Source organism: Drosophila sechellia, chromosome 3L (genome assembly GCF_004382195.2).
Source record: "Drosophila sechellia strain sech25 chromosome 3L, ASM438219v1, whole genome shotgun sequence".
Lineage (NCBI taxonomy): Eukaryota > Metazoa > Arthropoda > Insecta > Diptera > Drosophilidae > Drosophila > Drosophila sechellia.
This window is the reverse complement of record NC_045951.1, coordinates 1964198-1981043: the sequence shown is the minus strand read 5'-3', so window position 1 is coordinate 1981043 and position 16846 is coordinate 1964198. Positions and strand designations below refer to the sequence as shown.

Genomic DNA, 16846 nt, shown 5'->3' with positions numbered 1-16846 from the left:
ACGAAAACAGCTGAGGAGCGCAACAGGTCAGGAACCAGTCAGCTGGTTCCATCGAACCAGTTCGATAACTTCTGAAAAACAGCTGTTTCTAAAACATGCAACAATTGCATTTAATTAATTAAAATAACTAAATAAAAAACGAACTTATAGATTCAAGTTTCAATTAAATGTTAGTTTTATATATTTTATAGTTAATTTTATTTAAAATTGATTTTTAGACACATTTGAACTATTCATTCGTTTGATTATATATAATTAACTTTTTCTTATTTTTTTGCACATTTTATAATAATTTAATATGTTTATTAGTTCAGTTTGCATCGCTTTGAAATCGATTTATAGTAGGACCGAGCAGCGAACGCGTTTTGCCATCAGCTGACTAACAACAACAACAACAAAGGCAAAGCCAGACGCTCAGAAGGCCAAACACAGCGAAGCGCAGTCAACAAAAACAAAGTCATTGGAATTGCAGCCGTAACAACAACAAGCGCCATTTCTTAAACAATTGCTGAATTTACCTATAGAAACCACCTGCTGACGTCACAGCCAGTTCACTACCTTTTATACACCTTCGTTTTGTTTGCTGGCGAGGATCTGCACGAAGTAGTCCTTGTCCAGGATTCCGCACCAGATGAGTTTGGGAAACCAGCCTTCAGAATGTGGTGTTGAAGTAGCAAAACATTTGCAGCCGTGGGCGGTGAGCTATGACCAATAAATTATGTATTTTACACACTCTAGTCAGTCTAGCAGCAAATCAAATACTATATACAACTCGGGCGATGAATAATTTCGGTGCTGCGCAGTTGATAAATATGTGTAAGTGGTTGTGGTTCAAATGCTGAATGTGCTGCATATATACATATGTGAAATTCTCGACGTGATAAGGTGGAAATGAAGATGGTCTCCTCCTCCTGATTTCCATAGTTTCGAGCTTATCTCGCAGCCACTGGCCGTTACAGACACGCTCCATCGCCAGCTGTTTACCCGAATGGAGCATCACTGCCACCACCGCACCATGGAAGCCCCTGAGCCACCGATCACTATCATTGTCTTACCGGCTTGGCAACCCACCGCAAGCCAGCCATCCAGATGCAATGCCACCGATCCGATCCGATCCGCTATAAATAGCAACCTCAATAGTTTTCCGCAACAACAACCAAAGTTTCCACTCCACTCTGCACCGAATTATCAACATCACCGGCCGACTGCTGCCTCTGGGCAAATAAGCAATCATCGTGGCCTCTTCTGTCCACTCCGCACTCCCACTCCACGTCCTCTTCGTGCTGATCTCTTCACGTAATCGCACGCACAAAAGAGTTACAGTGGGCACTCCACAGAGCGCACTTATCAATCATCTTTAACCATTCACACTAGTCAATTGTCTTATTGTCTACATTTTCTGATTTGTTATTTAGAAATTTGAATCTACATAGTAACGTAAAACTCGTTGGTGACCACTTCTCATGCTGTAGAGGTTCGACTGTATTTACTGACTCTCCTTAATTACAGCTGGCGTTCTCCTGCGATCGCCGCGTTCAGTTTGGTTTCATCGCTCCAAGCGCACACAACGTCGCCCGATGCCCGAGGAGCTGCTGACCAGCCGGAGCAGACTCTTCGACGTGCCTGTTGGGAGCCAACAACACTATATGTGATTCTCCATGGCCGGAATGGAGGTGAAGGAGAAGGAGGAGCAGCTGCTGCTGGATACTCTGATCGGACTGTGGAGTCAGTATCTCCAGGCCTCGGAGCTCAAAGACGCGAGTGTCAAGGTTTGTGTAGCTCTCCTTCGTCCATTCCGTTGATATGCTTATCGCTGCTGGCCTTTCTCCCTCTCATGCTCGCAGGACCACTGGCTCTGGCTGCTGCTGTATAACTTGCAGTTTCTGGACGATAAGAACTTGCAAGATGCCTGGCTAAATAGGTAATATTATCGCTCTACTTAACATGTATAGTTCTATATTAATTCATGTTCATATTTCAGCCACTTCAATCTGATGCCGGAGGAGCTCTGTTCCTATTTGCTGGAGCAGGTCTATCAAATCATCAGCGAGGCGAAGAGATCTCAGGAAAGCAGTCCGACGCATGAGCCGGAGCAGCAGGATAGGTGCATCAAGAAGCTGCGCAAGCAGCATAATCTAGCCCAGGTTTCTTCTAGCCATATTCCCCTAGTCCTGATCTAGTTCACCAATATCGTACCTCTTCCTGCAGCTAATACTCAGCACTCCCAGTGATTGCAACAAGATTCTCGCTCTGCGGACATTCCTCACCGATAAGCTGGGTCATCATCTACTGGCCTTTCTGCTGCGCGTGGATATCAAGGCACGTGCTTTCCTGCCATCCCAGAAATTGGTACATATTAAATATTTAAATTTAATCAATTTCCCTCCTCTACCTGCAGCTCATTGCATCCCAGAAGAGTCTGTGCCACCTGTGCATTAACCTGTTTCCCAACTGCAAGTGGAGTGCATCCAACGAACAGCTGATTCCTATGACCAGCATTGCCCAATTCATCGGAAGTTTCTACCTCAATTCGCAAAGCAAAAAGCTGAGACGCCAGCAGCAATCAAAAAGTCAATTACCCAATCACATATCCAATCCAATCAAATCGAGTTTTGAAGACTTCACAGGGACGACAAGGAGCAGTGATGAACTGGCCCTGCTGCTCATCCAATTGCTCACCAGATGCGTGGATGCAGAGCAGGAATCCCAGCTGAGCGTTACGGTCCATAACTTTGCACTGGGGCACTTGTGTTCCAGTTCGGAGCAGGATGCACCGGGGGATAACGATGAGATCATTAAGTTTGAACTGCTCCAATTGATAGCGCACTGTGTAAACAACTTTTACGTGCTGGAGCAACAGCAGCCGAATGTCCATGACTTCAACAGCAACTTTGGGCAGCTCCTCTACGCACTGACCGCCAATCGGAGGAGTCCCCTCCTGGCTCATGGAGTATTATACATAATGTTTGGCACCCTCCACAACCTGGTGGATAATGGCGTGCGGGAGTTGAACCAGATCGATGTGAGGAACTTTGATGACTGCTTCGAGGTCTTGCAAGAGGCGGCCAAATCGACCAACTTCTCGACCGCCATATTCCTGCATATCTACAAAATGCTGCTACGCCTGACGGACAACCTCTCGAGCCAGGAGCAGCACCTGCAGAGTCTCATGGAGAGCAGTGCATCCACCGCGATGCCCAAGCAACAGCAACATCCGCGGCACAAAAGACAAAGGAGCAGTCAGCTGCATTGCCTGGGAGCCACTTCCCTGAGCTGCTACTTCCAGGGAAAACTGTATCATTTGCTGCCCAGCCTGGAGGCAGAGCTGCAGGAGCATAGCGTAAGGAGTCTGCTTCGAACCGGAAGTTGTTGCTGCCACTACAACGTCAGGAACTACGCCACGTGCCTCCAACTAGCCACTCAACTTTCCAGCAGCTATCAGAAGTGTGCCTACAAATTCCTCCACTACAATGTGCTGCACACTATATTCGTGAAGCGGAATCCCCAGGGATGCCCGGGCTGCGAGGATAAGCTGAAGTCGCCTGTATTTCACATGGATCTACTGAACATCTACAAGGATAACTTCAAGGCCCTGCTGAACACACCTGCAATGCTGCTCTTTCTCAAGCACATAAAACATATCGCCTATCTGCTGCCCTATGACTTAGCCTCTGGAATCCTGGCGGAGGTGGCTTTGCCCATTTTTAGGCTGTACAAGGAACTGATTGAAAGTGGCGAAAGCAAGAGAAAGATTAGCAAGGTCACTCCCCTACAGTTGCCCAGCAAGTTGGAGAACTACAGAGCTCTACACGAATGCCTGAGTATCTTCGTCATGTACCTGAGTGATATCCGCCTGGTCAAAGCTTTCTACAACGAGGAGAACATCCGCTATATGCAGGATCTTCTGATCATACCTGAACTGCAGCGGGGAGTATGTGATCTCATCAAGGTGGGCATTGATAACATAGCTTTTCTGGGCGAGAACAGCCAGGAGCAGATCACTCTGAGCAGGAGACTCATCCAGCTGCAGCTGAACAGTAGTGACAGGGCATCCCAGCTCTTCCAGGCTCTGCTGCACAAGTGCTCCAAGCACTCCCGCGCCAAATTCTGGCTGGATGAGAGCTCCAATCCTGCGAAGCTCGAGGGTCACAAACCCGCGGACATACTCTACATAACCGCCCTGCAATGGACTCTGAACTTTGAGCTCCTGAAGACCAGTCAGTTGTTCTACAACGAGTTTGCCAAAATCTACTCAATACCCGTGGAAATGCTGGACGACGAGGATGAGGGTGAGGTGGAGACGCCAACGAGCGAGCTGCTCTCAGGGGAGAAGAAGCTGCGGCATGGGGACAAAAACATCTTTGACATCTTGAGGCTGAACTACAACGCGCTGGGCTGTTTCCTCATGCTGCCAAAAGCCACAATGGGGCCAACCACATCCTCCACCGCAACCACGCCCACAGCCGGCATTTGCGGCTCAAGTTCATTGGAAACCCTGGTCTCGCAGCTGCCACTCGGTGGCTCCACTTCAGTCTCGGTCACAACGGCTGCCAGTTCAGACTACGCGGACTCGACATTGGATTACGCATCTGTGATTGGTAACTACGATAGCTACTCGCGGGACATGGCTACCCCCTCGTTCCTGCAGCAACTCCTAGCCTGCGAACCGGATGAGAGTACGGTGCTCTTCGACATCCGTGGCAGTCAGTCCAGCAAGGACAGTCCCAGCAACTCCCTCATCCTGCCAAACGAGGAGGAAGGGGCAACAGCCGATGGCATCATCAACAAGCTCTTCAACATTGTGGGATCCCTGTTTGGCGGGAGTCCAGAAAGCGGCGGAAGTGCCAACTCCCCGACACGTGCTAATATTGATGCGGATTTCTTCTGCTTGTACGAACCCAACGGCGAATGCAAGAAACTCTTGCTCAAACTCTTCGAGGCGACCATGGCCATCTGCATCAAGGGTTTCCAAAACGAAGAAGGTAAGTGTCAGAGATTGTTCGGTTGAGTACCTTTTGAGACGAGGGAAGTGGGTATATTGAACATATGGAGCGTTCTGTAACTTTGATGGTTTACTCTTCATTTATATAGCTCCTTACTCCGGTTTCAATTTAATAAGATGTTCATTGAGATCAGAATTGGTAGGGTATTTAAAAAGAAAGAGCATTACTTGCCTGCCATATTCCTCCTGGTAAACCGCCCATCTGGTGGGTTCCACGGCATACCGCGGCTAATGCGTTGCCAATAAGCAATAGGCGATAGAAAATAGAAAATGCACAACAGCCGAGCACTCTCTGGGAAGCCCTAGAAGTGGGACAAGAACAAGGCACACACATTCACCTCCAATCCAGCTCCGGATTCTAGATTCTAGACCCTGGCTAATAACGGGGCGTTGTGGTTGTGATTGTGGCTGCGGACTAGGAGAGTTAATTATAAGCCAGCTAGGCAGACAGTTAGTCAGTCGGTCGGTCGGCTGGAGTATAATACGCGGCATTTACAAGGCTGTGCCCGCTGGGATTGAATTTCTGGGTACACAAGTTACAACATCGCTGCGACAGATACACTTAAAAACGCAGATACATTTACAAACAGAGATAGGCACCGAAACGAGATACATTCCAGACAAGAGCCGACACTTTTGCTTTGGCGCTCGTCCAGCGCTGACGACTTGCTCCAGTTTGCGGAAGATAGAAGATATACGCGGGTTATCAGTCAGTCATCAGATCATATCTACCACTAATCCGCGGCTTATCTCACTTTCTTCACAGTGGAGAAGATGCAGAAGCACCTGCGCAAGCTGCGAGCCATCATTTTGAGCCATGCCACGGACAACTGGTCGGAGCACGGGGAACAACATGCCCGGGACAATGCGGTCATCCAGACGCTGCAGACCCTGCTCAAAATCGCCGAGCTATCGAGCACTCACCAGGAGCCGACGGGCGTGGTCAACAGCCCCTCCGGCGATTCCCAACAGCCACGACCACGTGCCAGATCCTTCAACAGCGGCAGCGTGGAGCTGCCCAGATTGCAGACTGTTAAACTGCCGGCCAAGAACTCCTTGGCCACGCCGCCCACGCCGCGGCGGAGACCCAATTCTAGCGAGGCGAATGCTGGCGTGGATGCGGATTACTTCTCCACCCGGGCCTCATTGAGCTGTGCCGCCGACAGTGAACTGGAACTCAGCGAGAACGAGCACGAGTTTTACCTCACCGCCGACGAGGGTTACGAGGCAGATGGCGAAATCGCTGACCTCAGTGAATCCGAGTGCGAGCTCAATGGGGGCGTCTTGGCAGCCAACGAATCGACGTGGACCCCGTTTCAGCCATCCTCCCGCTATCGAAGCCACATCATGCACCAGGGTCTCAGCCAGCTGGTGGTGCAAATGCTAGCGGAACTATCCCTACTCTGCATCAAGCAGCCAAACGGATGGACAGAGAGTCTTACCCAACTGGCGAACCGGCTGTTCGTCATCAGGGACTACCTCGGAGGTCCTCTATGCTTGCTTAATGGATTCGCGCCGATTCTGAGCTGCAGTGATCCAAGATTGAGGGGTGAGTTGTGTTGTACTTGGTAATAAATGACCTTCTATATCTGATCTGGTTACCATTTAGAGTTACAGCAATCGGTCCTAGAGTTGGTTACCCATCTGAACACACCAGAGGTGCTGCAGTGCTACTACTCCATCCTGGCCTCCAGACAACCCCCCGTGGATCTGTTAATGCGGCACATGCACCACATTTCCTCCGGATCTCTGCGAAAGGCTCAGCCATGTATGGAGCTAGACTTTCCCATCACCACTGATGGCAAGATAGTAGTCACCTCGGAGCCACTGGTCAGCGAGCAGATAGAGAGGGTGCGCCTGCACCACCAGCAATGCCAGACGAGCACGCTCTTCACTCGGGCTGCCTGCATTTTTCCGGTGACCCAGACGCGTATTTGGCAACCGGATGGCTTGACCCTATCACTGTGGCTGGAATTGAGAGGGCAGCAGATGCATCGCAGCTCCATGCAGTTTAACGACGATGAAACACGCTACTCTGGAGAGGATCTAACAGTAAGCTAGAGAATAACCCACTTTAATCCGGCATAACTCACGCCAATCTTCTATAGAAACTCCACCTGCTTTCTTTGGGAACTAACCAAGCCATGGTCAGTATATACATCAGCCACAACATGCAGCTTATCTTCGAGCTGGTCAAACCGAACGAACAACTAGCTCCAGTTCGTGTGGAGGAGCAAATAGAAGCCAATGCAGATACGGCATCCGTAATCTCGGCAAACACTCAGGCGGCCAATGGAGGAACCATTCGACAGGCTCTCAAACAAACCAAGCTAGCGTTGCTCAACAGCTTTGGCCAGATGCACCTGCTCAATGGCCACCAAGTCTCGGCGGATTCAACAGGTGGCTATTTTGAGGGCTCAGCCGTACAGCTCCAGCATTTGCGATTGCCACGCCACAAATGGATGCATTTGATATTCGGTCTGCAGCAGCAAGCAGATTCCGTGGAGATCAGCATATTCCTTGATGGGCTGCAGCAACACACAATGCGGTTGCCTTTCCGGAATCTCCGCCAGCTCACCCGAGTGCACAGCTTTCAGTTGTTGGCTCTGGGTGAAGGACAGCCGACCAGGAGTCCCGGAAGCAGCTCCTCCTCGCGATCCACCCTGGATGGTTCGACCCCTCGGTATGCCCTCTCGAACGTGATCCTTTTCAAGCGCCGCCTAGTGGATCCCTTGCTGATGATGAATCTCACGGCCATGGGGCCGGACTTCACCGAATTCACACAGTGCCAAGTGGCAAATTGGAAGCCAAACTATGGGTTCGTTAGCCTGGGCAAGCTGTCGTCCTCGAATTTCGGTAACCACCTGGACTGCATGCGTCAGTTGAGACAGGCTAGAGTCCTCGTGTACACCGCCCAGCAGCCGGATCTGGTGATGAGCTACGATGCTAGCCAGGAACTGGACATGGCCTGCTATGGACAGCCCCACGGACACATGCTGTACGGGGAACTGCAGCAGCACCAACCGCAGACCCTCCAGTCGGCCACGTCTCTCAGCGGTGGTCTCTCCACGCTGCTGTATCTGTTCGCCAGGGTAAGCCTGAAACTAATCTCCTAGAGAATCCTTTTATAACAGTCACTTTTCACAGATTGTTGAGCTCACTGGCAATGCAAGTACCCAGGCCTTGGCTCTGGATCTGCTGTTGCAGGTGGCGCACTCGGATGCTCAGCTGTACACGGAGTTCCAACGACAGGATTACCTGTCATTAATCGGATACGTCATAAAGTCGGAGAAGTGCTCAAAGGATGTCCAGTTGCTCCGGAGCATTGTGAACAATGCCTGTTCCCAGGTGCTGATCACCAGGAAAGGGGATTCCATTAATGTAAATGACAACACCATGGCCACTCTGGTATATCCCCGCCTGATGCTGACCGTGCTACAGCGCTACTCCGACTGGCACCGATCCGGAGCAACCCACTCCGATGTCCTGGACATGCTTTTCCGCTGCATTCTGGCTCTCACCAGGGATAAGCATCCGCAAAGGGACTTCAACATGGAGCAACTTCAGAAGTGCGGCTTGCTTGGAGCACTCCTCAATCTCTGCAAGGTCTATGTGATAGAGTCACCCAGTCCGGTTCAGATTTCACCCTATGCCGCCGACTGCTTTGTCCAGATACTGGCCGTGTTTTCAGGATCGCCGCCTGACTCCTCCATGCTGGATGAGATCATGAAACTTCTCTTGCTGCTTCACAAGCCTAGTGATTGTTATGTGACCCACGATCGCACGCACTTCTACTTCCTCCTAACGGCTCAACAGCCGGCAAAGGAACGCTCCCTGGTGGCAGCCAATTTGAGCAGGGTGACCACATCGCTGCGGCGGCAGTTGCATCCTCAACCGCAGGAATTGGATCCCGAGCGAGCGGAAAGGATTAAGAAACTGCGACGACTTCATGCCAGCACGTCTGGTTACAGGAAAGCTGTCAACGAGTTCGAGGAGCAGCTGGACCAGATGGCCGACTGCTCAAACCTCAACAAGTCCGCCTTGAGACTGCTGAGTCCCGTGGAGGCCACTCGATGGCGCCTGAAGTTCAAGCGACGTCATCCCACCAGTGCCAACAGTCCGAAGAGGAGCCCGCTGAAGATCGCTCGAAGGCGCATCCACCCGCATCTGCATCTCGGCAAGATCTGGCAGCCATCGGGTCACAGCACTCCCAGCTCGGGTCAGTCATCACTGCCGAATAGGAAGACAGACTTTTATGATCAGCTGGGGATCATCCGACTGCAGCAGCGCCTCCTCATCCTGCTAAAGGACTTCCTTTGCCTTCTGCCGGATTCATCGGTGGATGTGGTCACTCGCCACTACGTGAAACTGGAACTGCTTTTGGTTCTGGCCAACCAGCGCAGCTGCGCCGTGCGCCAGGCCATCATTCAGTTGGTGGACGTGCTGACAAAGCGTCTGCCTAGTGGAGAACTCAACGCCGCTGCCAAGTTGATGTATCCGCTGCATCTGGCCAATCAGTTGACCATCCACGGATGTGATGTGGGCATGTTTGAGGCCTGTCTAGCTTGGATCAACGGGATGCACTGCAGCCTGACGGATATTCAGAGTTGCGAGGCACCTCTAAGGATTCGCCAGCGCTTTGGACTCCAATCCCTGCTGGCTATCGCGGAAGGAACCGAGCCCCAGTGGGTATTCAAGGCGCTCTTACGCCTGTATCTGCAGGTAAACAAACCAATCCTTCACAATCCTTTTGATTTTCAATGGTCATATTCTCCTTTTAGAATTCTGATGATCAGACATGTCTGATTGAAGCAGGACTACTGCAGTGCTCGGTGAAGGCCCTTTACAAGATCTACTCCTTACGCGTGGGTCAATCCAATGCCGATGAGTTCGTTGTGGAACTACTGGCCAGTATTGGAGAGCGGGCAATGCGTTCTGTTGGTCAGATAAATGTGGGTATATACAAAATGAGCAATTGGAATCCTGCTAACATCCTTTTTTATTCTTCCTTAGCTCGTTTGGGACATTCTCAACTTGCTATCCTTTTACCAGGACAAGCAACCACAGTTGATAATGCGCAGTTTCCGAACTGCCCAGGCTCAACTTCAACTGGAGTGGCTCACCAAGTTCTTTGAGCCCAATAGTTTCCGGGTTGCAGTGACCAACGATTCCTCCCTAAGTCACTCGGAGCTGCGGACCCGAGTAGAGCTGCTCATAGATCGCTGCACTCAGTTCTTCACCGTAGGCGTGGGACAGTCCACGGGACCAAACTATGTGGCCAGTTCCCAGGAGTTGGCTCTCTTCCAGCTGCTCGTTTCCTATGGGATCTCGAGCAATCAGCGATGCAACAACTTTATAGCCTGGGGGCTTCAACCTTCGCGTCCACGCGATCTGCGCTCCTACATTGTGGATGCCCTGTGGCGATCCCAACAGGATGAGTTCCAGCGGGCTATTATCTGTGATGCTAAGATGATCAAGGCGCTACTCTGGCTCTCCCTGCTGGAGGACATGCCGGAGCCCATTGAAAACCTGCAGCCTCTTTGTGATGCCTTGGGAATCAAGGAGAATGACTCCTCATGGAATCTCGTCCATGAGCTAGATCGCCTAGATCAGAATCGTAATAATATGGCGGCCAAGCAAAAGACTCTGCTGGAAAAGACCGTGTACAGGTTTGAGCCACTGGTCCAGCAATGCGTGGAGTCCTCAATGGTGACCACTAGAAAGGTAGCAGAACTGCAGGTGAGTGATTTTGAGATTCCAGTCATTGCCATTTTATAATATCCCTTGATCTTCTCTAGAATGCTGAGCGCAAGGCTCTGATGTGTCACATGAAAGTCTACGATGATACCTATACCTACACCAAATGGCTGGAAATCATTCGTCGCATGACCCACGAAGGTGCTCCTTGGCACTCTGCTGAAAGAGCTGAATGGTGAGTGAGCTGCAAGAATCTCCACGGGATGTACCTAACTAAAACCCCATTACCTAGCTCTTGGGAGCTGGACGATACCGAGGGACCCTCTCGAGTGCACACTCGTCTGCGTCGCTGTCACCTGGACATCGATCGGCGCTTCTTCATGAACGAGTATAGGCCGGGACAAGGACATCGTGAGGATCTAGAGCCATATGTGCGTCCACTGGATTACCTGATAGCCAGCTATGATCAACAACTGAACATATCGCTGAACTCCCAAATCCTGTACAACTTTGCGGCCAAATTTCTGCCCGTGGACGGGGAGATCGAGGGCGAGATCATCATCACCGATCTGAAGCTCTACTTCCTGGCCACCTACCGGTGTCGGTACTTTAACGTAAACTGTGATATCGCCAACATAACCGAGATCTGGCTGAAGCGATACCAACACCAGGAGACGGCGTTCGAGATTCTACTCGACACCAACAAGTCGCTGTTCTTCTCGCTGCAGAATGCCAACGACTGGAAGATTATGCGCGAGGTATTCTGTGATAAAATCGTAGCCACGCCCGATCAGTCCAAGGTACTTGCCATCACCCAGCAGTGGCGCGAGGGTCTTCTGACCAACTGGGAGTACCTAATGACACTCAACCAGATCTCCGGCCGTACTTACAACGATCTCATGCAGTACCCAGTGTTTCCCTGGGTGCTGGCCAACTACAACTCGGAGGTTTTGGACCTGCGAGAGGGACACAACTTCAGGCGACTTGGACGACCCATTGCCGTGCAGGTGGAGGAGAACGAGAAGCACTACATCAGCAACTATACAGTATTTAACGATATTATTCAGCAATCCATTGGAATTGATCTATCTTCTCCCCTTCTAGTACATTGACAGTACCAACACCACTATGGGCTCGCTGATCCTTAAACCCTATCACTACAGCTCCCATTACTCGAATTCCGGCACTGTGCTGCACTTCCTGGTACGGGTTCCTCCGTTTACCAGCTACTTTCTGCGTTACCAGGACAACGACTTTGATTTACCGGATCGCACGTTCCATGCCCTGAACACCACTTGGTTGTTGGCTAGCCGGGATAGTCCCACGGATGTGAAGGAACTCATTCCGGAATTCTTCTGCCTGCCGGAGATGTTTGAAAACTTCGAACGCTTTAAATTCGGCTGCCGACAAAATGGGGAGCGTGTGGAGGATGTCTCACTACCACCATGGAGTCAGCGGGACTCCCGGCTATTTGTCCTTATCCACCGCCAGGCTTTGGAGTCGGAACTGGTACGGAATCAGATTCATAACTGGATAGACCTGATCTTCGGTTATAAACAGAGCGGGGAGAGTGCCGTGGAGGCCATCAATGTGTTTCACCCAGCAGTGAGTGATGATGTCCTGCGAAATGTATGCAATAGATGCTTATCTTCTTTTAAATTTATCCACAGACTTACGCCGTATTTCTGGACTCCGAGATCAGCGATCCCATCGAAAGAGAGGCAGTCAAGACAATGGTGAAGACATATGGTCAGATGCCCAGGCAGCTTTTTAAGTCGCCACATCCGGCGTCCAGGCCGCTAGACTACTCACTTGTGGACAAACCCATAGTGTCTACTGTACGCGGTCTGCGCTGGGGCGTCTATGTGGGATCGCCACAGCTGAAAGCTCCTTCATGGGCAAACATTCACAAGATACCAGGCACCGAGCACCTGGTTAGCTTCTGCAACACCAATGTGGTCTATGCTCTTCCTGGAAGAGCAAGTGTGATGCAGGGAGCTGAGCCGGATACGTACAACGTAATCTCCTGGGGCTATGATGATCGCATTGTGAGGATCCAGCCACTCAACAAGCCGCAGGCCAAGCCAAAGAATCTTCTTCACAATGGGACCTTTGACGACATCTCCGCCTGTGGATGCGATGTAAACTCGAATCAACTTTGGTTTGGCCATAAATCTGGAAGGATTAGTGTTTACAAGTGCACCGGAGGACTGGATTCCCAGCAGCGAGCCTCGGCGAAGAGCAGGCAGAGCTATGCCCGCGGATTCAGCTTGTCTTACAACTCAGCCTTCCGGAAGATGACTAACAAGGGAATCGGTGGAGGTGGATCGGAGCGGGTAGATGAAGCAGGCAACATGCATCCAACCAGTTCTGCCTCCTCAGTTAACTCGTCCAGCACTTCCTCCGCCGGGGATGCTTTCCAGCGGGACGGTGCCGATCTTAATTGGCTGGGACCCACGTTGCTGGTGCGGCACACCGACGAGATTACCTGTATTACCCTCTCCGTGGAGTTTAAGATCGCGGTGACCGCGGGTCGCGATGGCATTGCCGTCATATGGGATCTCAATGAGTGAGTACACACATGAATCTTCTCTTAAGAAAAATCATAAATGATTTTCCCTCAGCTGGAGCTATGTACGCACGATTGCCCGCCCGGCAGAGATTCATCAGTCTCCAATAACACATGTGGCCATTAGTCCTACGCTGGGGGACATTGTCACAGTACACACTTTGCCCCAATCCTCCACCACCAGTTCAGATCCAAAGCCCACGGCAGCTGCGACCAGACCTAATTCGCTGAACGTGGCCGACGAATGTTTTGAGGTAACGGAGGAGAACCTAGACGACTTCGTCAATGTGAATGTGAATCCCAATGGCAAGTCCATTTTGAGGCTGCACTCAGTGAACGCGCGGTATGTGCAGCACCTGGTGCACGAGGATCGCATCCTGGCCGTGTGCTACTCCTACATCAAGGAAGGAGTTGGTGTCAACGTGATAGCCACTGCTGTAGAGGGAGGATTCGTGCGCTTCTGGTCCAGCTGGAACCTGAGCTTCGTCAGTGAGCTAACCACGGGCACATCGCCCATTCGAAGGTAAGAGAGAAGTGGCTCCATATTCGAATAAAATACAATCTAATCCCTGCTTTAATTGCAGCATTTGCTACTCAACCCATCAGCATTTGGTGGTGCTAACGCGAGAGTCCCACATCCAAGTCTGGGAATCGGAGGGGCTCTATGGAAATGCCCCGAAATTCCCTCAAATCGTCTACAAATAAGGTTAATGGGAAAATACTCAATAACTCAACTCAAAGCATATCAATGACAGACACATAAACGATCTAAGAAACAGCTGAATCAAAGAATAAATCCTTCTAAAAGATATAAAATACAACATTCGCTGGCGACAGCCACAAAATTAATATATCACAAGATTCCCAGGCTTAGGTCTCATAGAGCTGTAAAATACACCTTTTGTACCAAAACTTTATATTATTATTACATTTAAAATTTTCACCTTTGTTTTTCCCGTGCTGCATACAAATGCCACGCTGCCTTCAATTGTTGATATTATCAAATAAACAATCATATTTTGCAAAAACCAAACTATTTACTTTCGGAATTCCATAGAAAAATATACAACTACAATGTCCATTGTAGCGGCCGTTCAAAGAGGGAGTCATTCTCATAAAACTACAGGTATTACTAGATAGAATATTACTTATCGAAAGCATCTCTCGTTGTCAGCACTTCCAAGGTGGAGGCTTACTGTTGCCACTTCCGCTCTTTGGTTTGCTTTGCTTGCTGCCCTGTTTGGCCGTCATGGCCAAGATCTCGTCGAGCCTGTCGAAATCACTGGGCGACTTGCTGAGCAGCAGTTCAATGTAGGCTTGCAGCTTGTCCATCGGCGAGGGGGGATCCCTTTTGCCCACCACATCCAGGTTATTCTTCTCAGTGCTGTTGCTGCGCTGCGATTTGCTCGTTTTGGGCGTTTCCGGATACATGCGTGCATTATTTAGCTCCGGAGATTCACTGGCTTCACTGTCACTGGCTTGCATGATGGAGTTCTGACTAGGAGTGGTGAGGATAGCAAGGGCCTGCTGCCACTGGGCCTCCATTACCCCATGGAGCTTCTCCGCAATATCAGCACTGGAATGGAAAAAAAACCTTTATATTTAAACCAGAAAACAAATAAGGCTTTCATATCTTACCGCTTAGTTTTGTAACAGCTGAGCTTGAGATCCATTTCATCGATCTTTTTCGAGGCATTCGCCAGTTGAAGGCGGTACAGCTCCACCTCCTCGTTGTGCTTTTCCTGGATGAGATTCAGTTCCTGGTTGTTTTTCTCGTTGATCATTTCAAGCTGCTTCACTGCCCGCTCGGCTATTAGTCGTTCACGCTCCCGAGCTTCGTTCTTTAAATGCTCCTCATTCTTGTCCAGCTGGTCCTGGAACTCCTGCATTTTCTTCGCCACGACATTTTCCATTTGCTGTTGGTAGTATTGCTTTAGGGATTTCTGCTGTATATCTAACTTCTTTTTAAGAGTGGACTGCAAATAACAATAATTTATTATTGAGTTTATTTTTGTACTTTTTTATAAATAACCTCAGTTTCCGTTAGGTTCGCCAGAGTTTCTTGTAGGGATTTACGCTGGCTCTCCAAGGAATCCGCTCTTGCTTTCTGCTTCTGATGATATTCCTGGAGCATTTCCTTTTGATTGGTCAGCGTGTTCTTGTCCTTCTCCAGTTCCTCTATCCGCGCTTTTAGCTTATATATAAGAAAATGTGTTTAGAACTGGTTGTTATGTTTGTAATCATATTTTCAAATTACCTTTTCTTGTTGGTAGTCCACCTTGGCAAACTTATCCCTTAGCTTATTAAGCTCGGCATGTGACAGCTCCTCCGCTCTTTTGCTGCTGTTGAGTTGCATTTCCAGGTGCTCCAGTCTTTCGTCCCATTGCTTGGCGTCTTGCCTGCAATGGTCCAACTCCCTTTCGAGTTTATCATTCTTTTCCTGGAACCTGGTGGCCAAGTTGACCGCCTGCGACAACTCGGTCTGCAGCGCATCTAACCGGGTCTGAGACTCGCCCCTGTCCGCTTCCAGCCGGTGGACAGCGTCCCGCAGGTGCTGAACCTCGTAGTTGAGACTTTGAACTGTTTGCTCAGCCTCGGTGAGAGCAGCATCCTTCGAACGATCCACCTCGATGGCCACTGAGATACGCTGCTGGTACTCCAAAAGTTGCGACTGCAGTGTGTGCACCGTTTTCTCCAGATGCTGCCGTCTGAGTTGTTCCTCTTTTAGGGAAGAGCTGCACAGTGGTCGGTTGGGCGAGTTGTTGTCGAGTACAGTTTTGGTCAAGCTGCTCTTGCCCCAGAGCTCGCTTAGACTTATGATCTTGTTATCATTCAGGCTGTTTCGATCGACCCTGGCTGCTTCGACAGAAACGGCGCCGGAGGATGACGAGGCCAGCCTCATGCTGGGCAGAGAGGAGGTTCCCGGATGACCCTCCTGCCCCACCCGCTCGTTCCTCAGATGATCGTCGCTGCGGTGATGCAGGTGGTGATCGTGCCTCTGCCAGCGATGCGCAATATTGTCGTCTAGGTAGTGGTCGATTTCGAGCAGAATGTTGTCGTCCAGTGGACGATGGTGGAGGGGCTCAACGGACCCACTCTTCGGCGTGGAGTGCACCATGCCGAGGAGCTCCCTACTTGGCCGCCCAGCGTTCCTCACAGTATTCGTGGATATGGTGGAAATGTCCGAGGGAGGCTCTTCCGCATCCAGTGCGATGTTCTGCAGCCGGGCATTGATGCTATTCAGCTCCGATTTCTTGCTGGGATGCAGGAACTGGTACGCTGCACTTGTGGTCGCCGGGGGAGGGGGCGGGGGCATGGCCAGCGCATCTGCCGCCGCGCATGCGCTCATTTTGTTCTCCGCGCAGAAGTTCGGTGGTATCAGGAGCAGCAGATCAGTGTCGTCCGTATCGGTATCACTCATGCCTCATGGTTAACTGTATTAATAGTATGCTTATATTACAATAATTGTTGTTTCAAAACAAAAGTGAAACTAACCACCGATTGTCATGGTGATGCACAGGGTTGCCAGGTGCACGTAGCAGAATTATCGTAAACAATGACTATCGGTATACCATTGA

General features: G+C 50.3%; 2 protein-coding genes across 2 annotated transcripts; one reads left to right on the top strand and one right to left on the bottom strand.

Annotated features, from left to right (window-relative positions):
- The first annotated feature begins 417 nt into the window (after window positions 1-417).
- Window positions 418-14296, top strand: LOC6610432. Its single transcript, XM_002034977.2, has 18 exons — window positions 418-697; window positions 1510-1769; window positions 1845-1921; window positions 1982-2144; window positions 2209-2319; window positions 2399-4982; window positions 5769-6551; window positions 6612-7054; window positions 7111-8094; window positions 8150-9724; window positions 9784-9954; window positions 10016-10741; window positions 10801-10934; window positions 10992-11745; window positions 11804-12304; window positions 12370-13268; window positions 13324-13791; window positions 13853-14296. Exons 2-18 carry the CDS (start codon window positions 1659-1661, stop codon window positions 13971-13973), a joined length of 10605 nt encoding a protein of 3534 aa, XP_002035013.2. The 5' UTR covers window positions 418-697; window positions 1510-1658; the 3' UTR covers window positions 13974-14296.
- LOC6610431 (centrobin) lies at window positions 14286-16815 on the bottom strand. The gene is made up of 5 exons (XM_002034976.2): window positions 16764-16815; window positions 15526-16702; window positions 15301-15462; window positions 14907-15244; window positions 14286-14844 (listed from the first exon to the last, which is right to left on the bottom strand). The coding sequence occupies exons 2-5, from the start codon at window positions 16687-16689 to the stop codon at window positions 14439-14441; spliced, it is 2070 nt and encodes a 689-aa protein (XP_002035012.1). The 5' UTR covers window positions 16690-16702; window positions 16764-16815; the 3' UTR covers window positions 14286-14438.
- Between the last annotated feature and the right edge of the window lie 31 nt (window positions 16816-16846).

What these genes read in the sequence shown, in the direction of transcription:
- LOC6610431 (XM_002034976.2), bottom strand. Translation starts at nt 16,689, where the DNA reads ATGAGTGATACCGATACGGACGACACTGATCTGCTGCTCCTGATACCA. An exon ending in TGGACTACCAACAAGAAAAG is followed by an intron (nt 15,463 to 15,525) that starts GTAATTTGAAAA and finishes CTTATATATAAG; the next exon opens with CTAAAAGCGCGGATAGAGGA. An exon ending in CGAACCTAACGGAAACTGAG is followed by an intron (nt 15,245 to 15,300) that starts GTTATTTATAAA and finishes TGTTATTTGCAG; the next exon opens with TCCACTCTTAAAAAGAAGTT.
- LOC6610432 (XM_002034977.2), top strand. Translation starts at nt 1,659, where the DNA reads ATGGCCGGAATGGAGGTGAAGGAGAAGGAGGAGCAGCTGCTGCTGGAT. An exon ending in AGCAGCATAATCTAGCCCAG is followed by an intron (nt 2,145 to 2,208) that starts GTTTCTTCTAGC and finishes CTCTTCCTGCAG; the next exon opens with CTAATACTCAGCACTCCCAG. An exon ending in TGCTGCGCGTGGATATCAAG is followed by an intron (nt 2,320 to 2,398) that starts GCACGTGCTTTC and finishes CTCTACCTGCAG; the next exon opens with CTCATTGCATCCCAGAAGAG.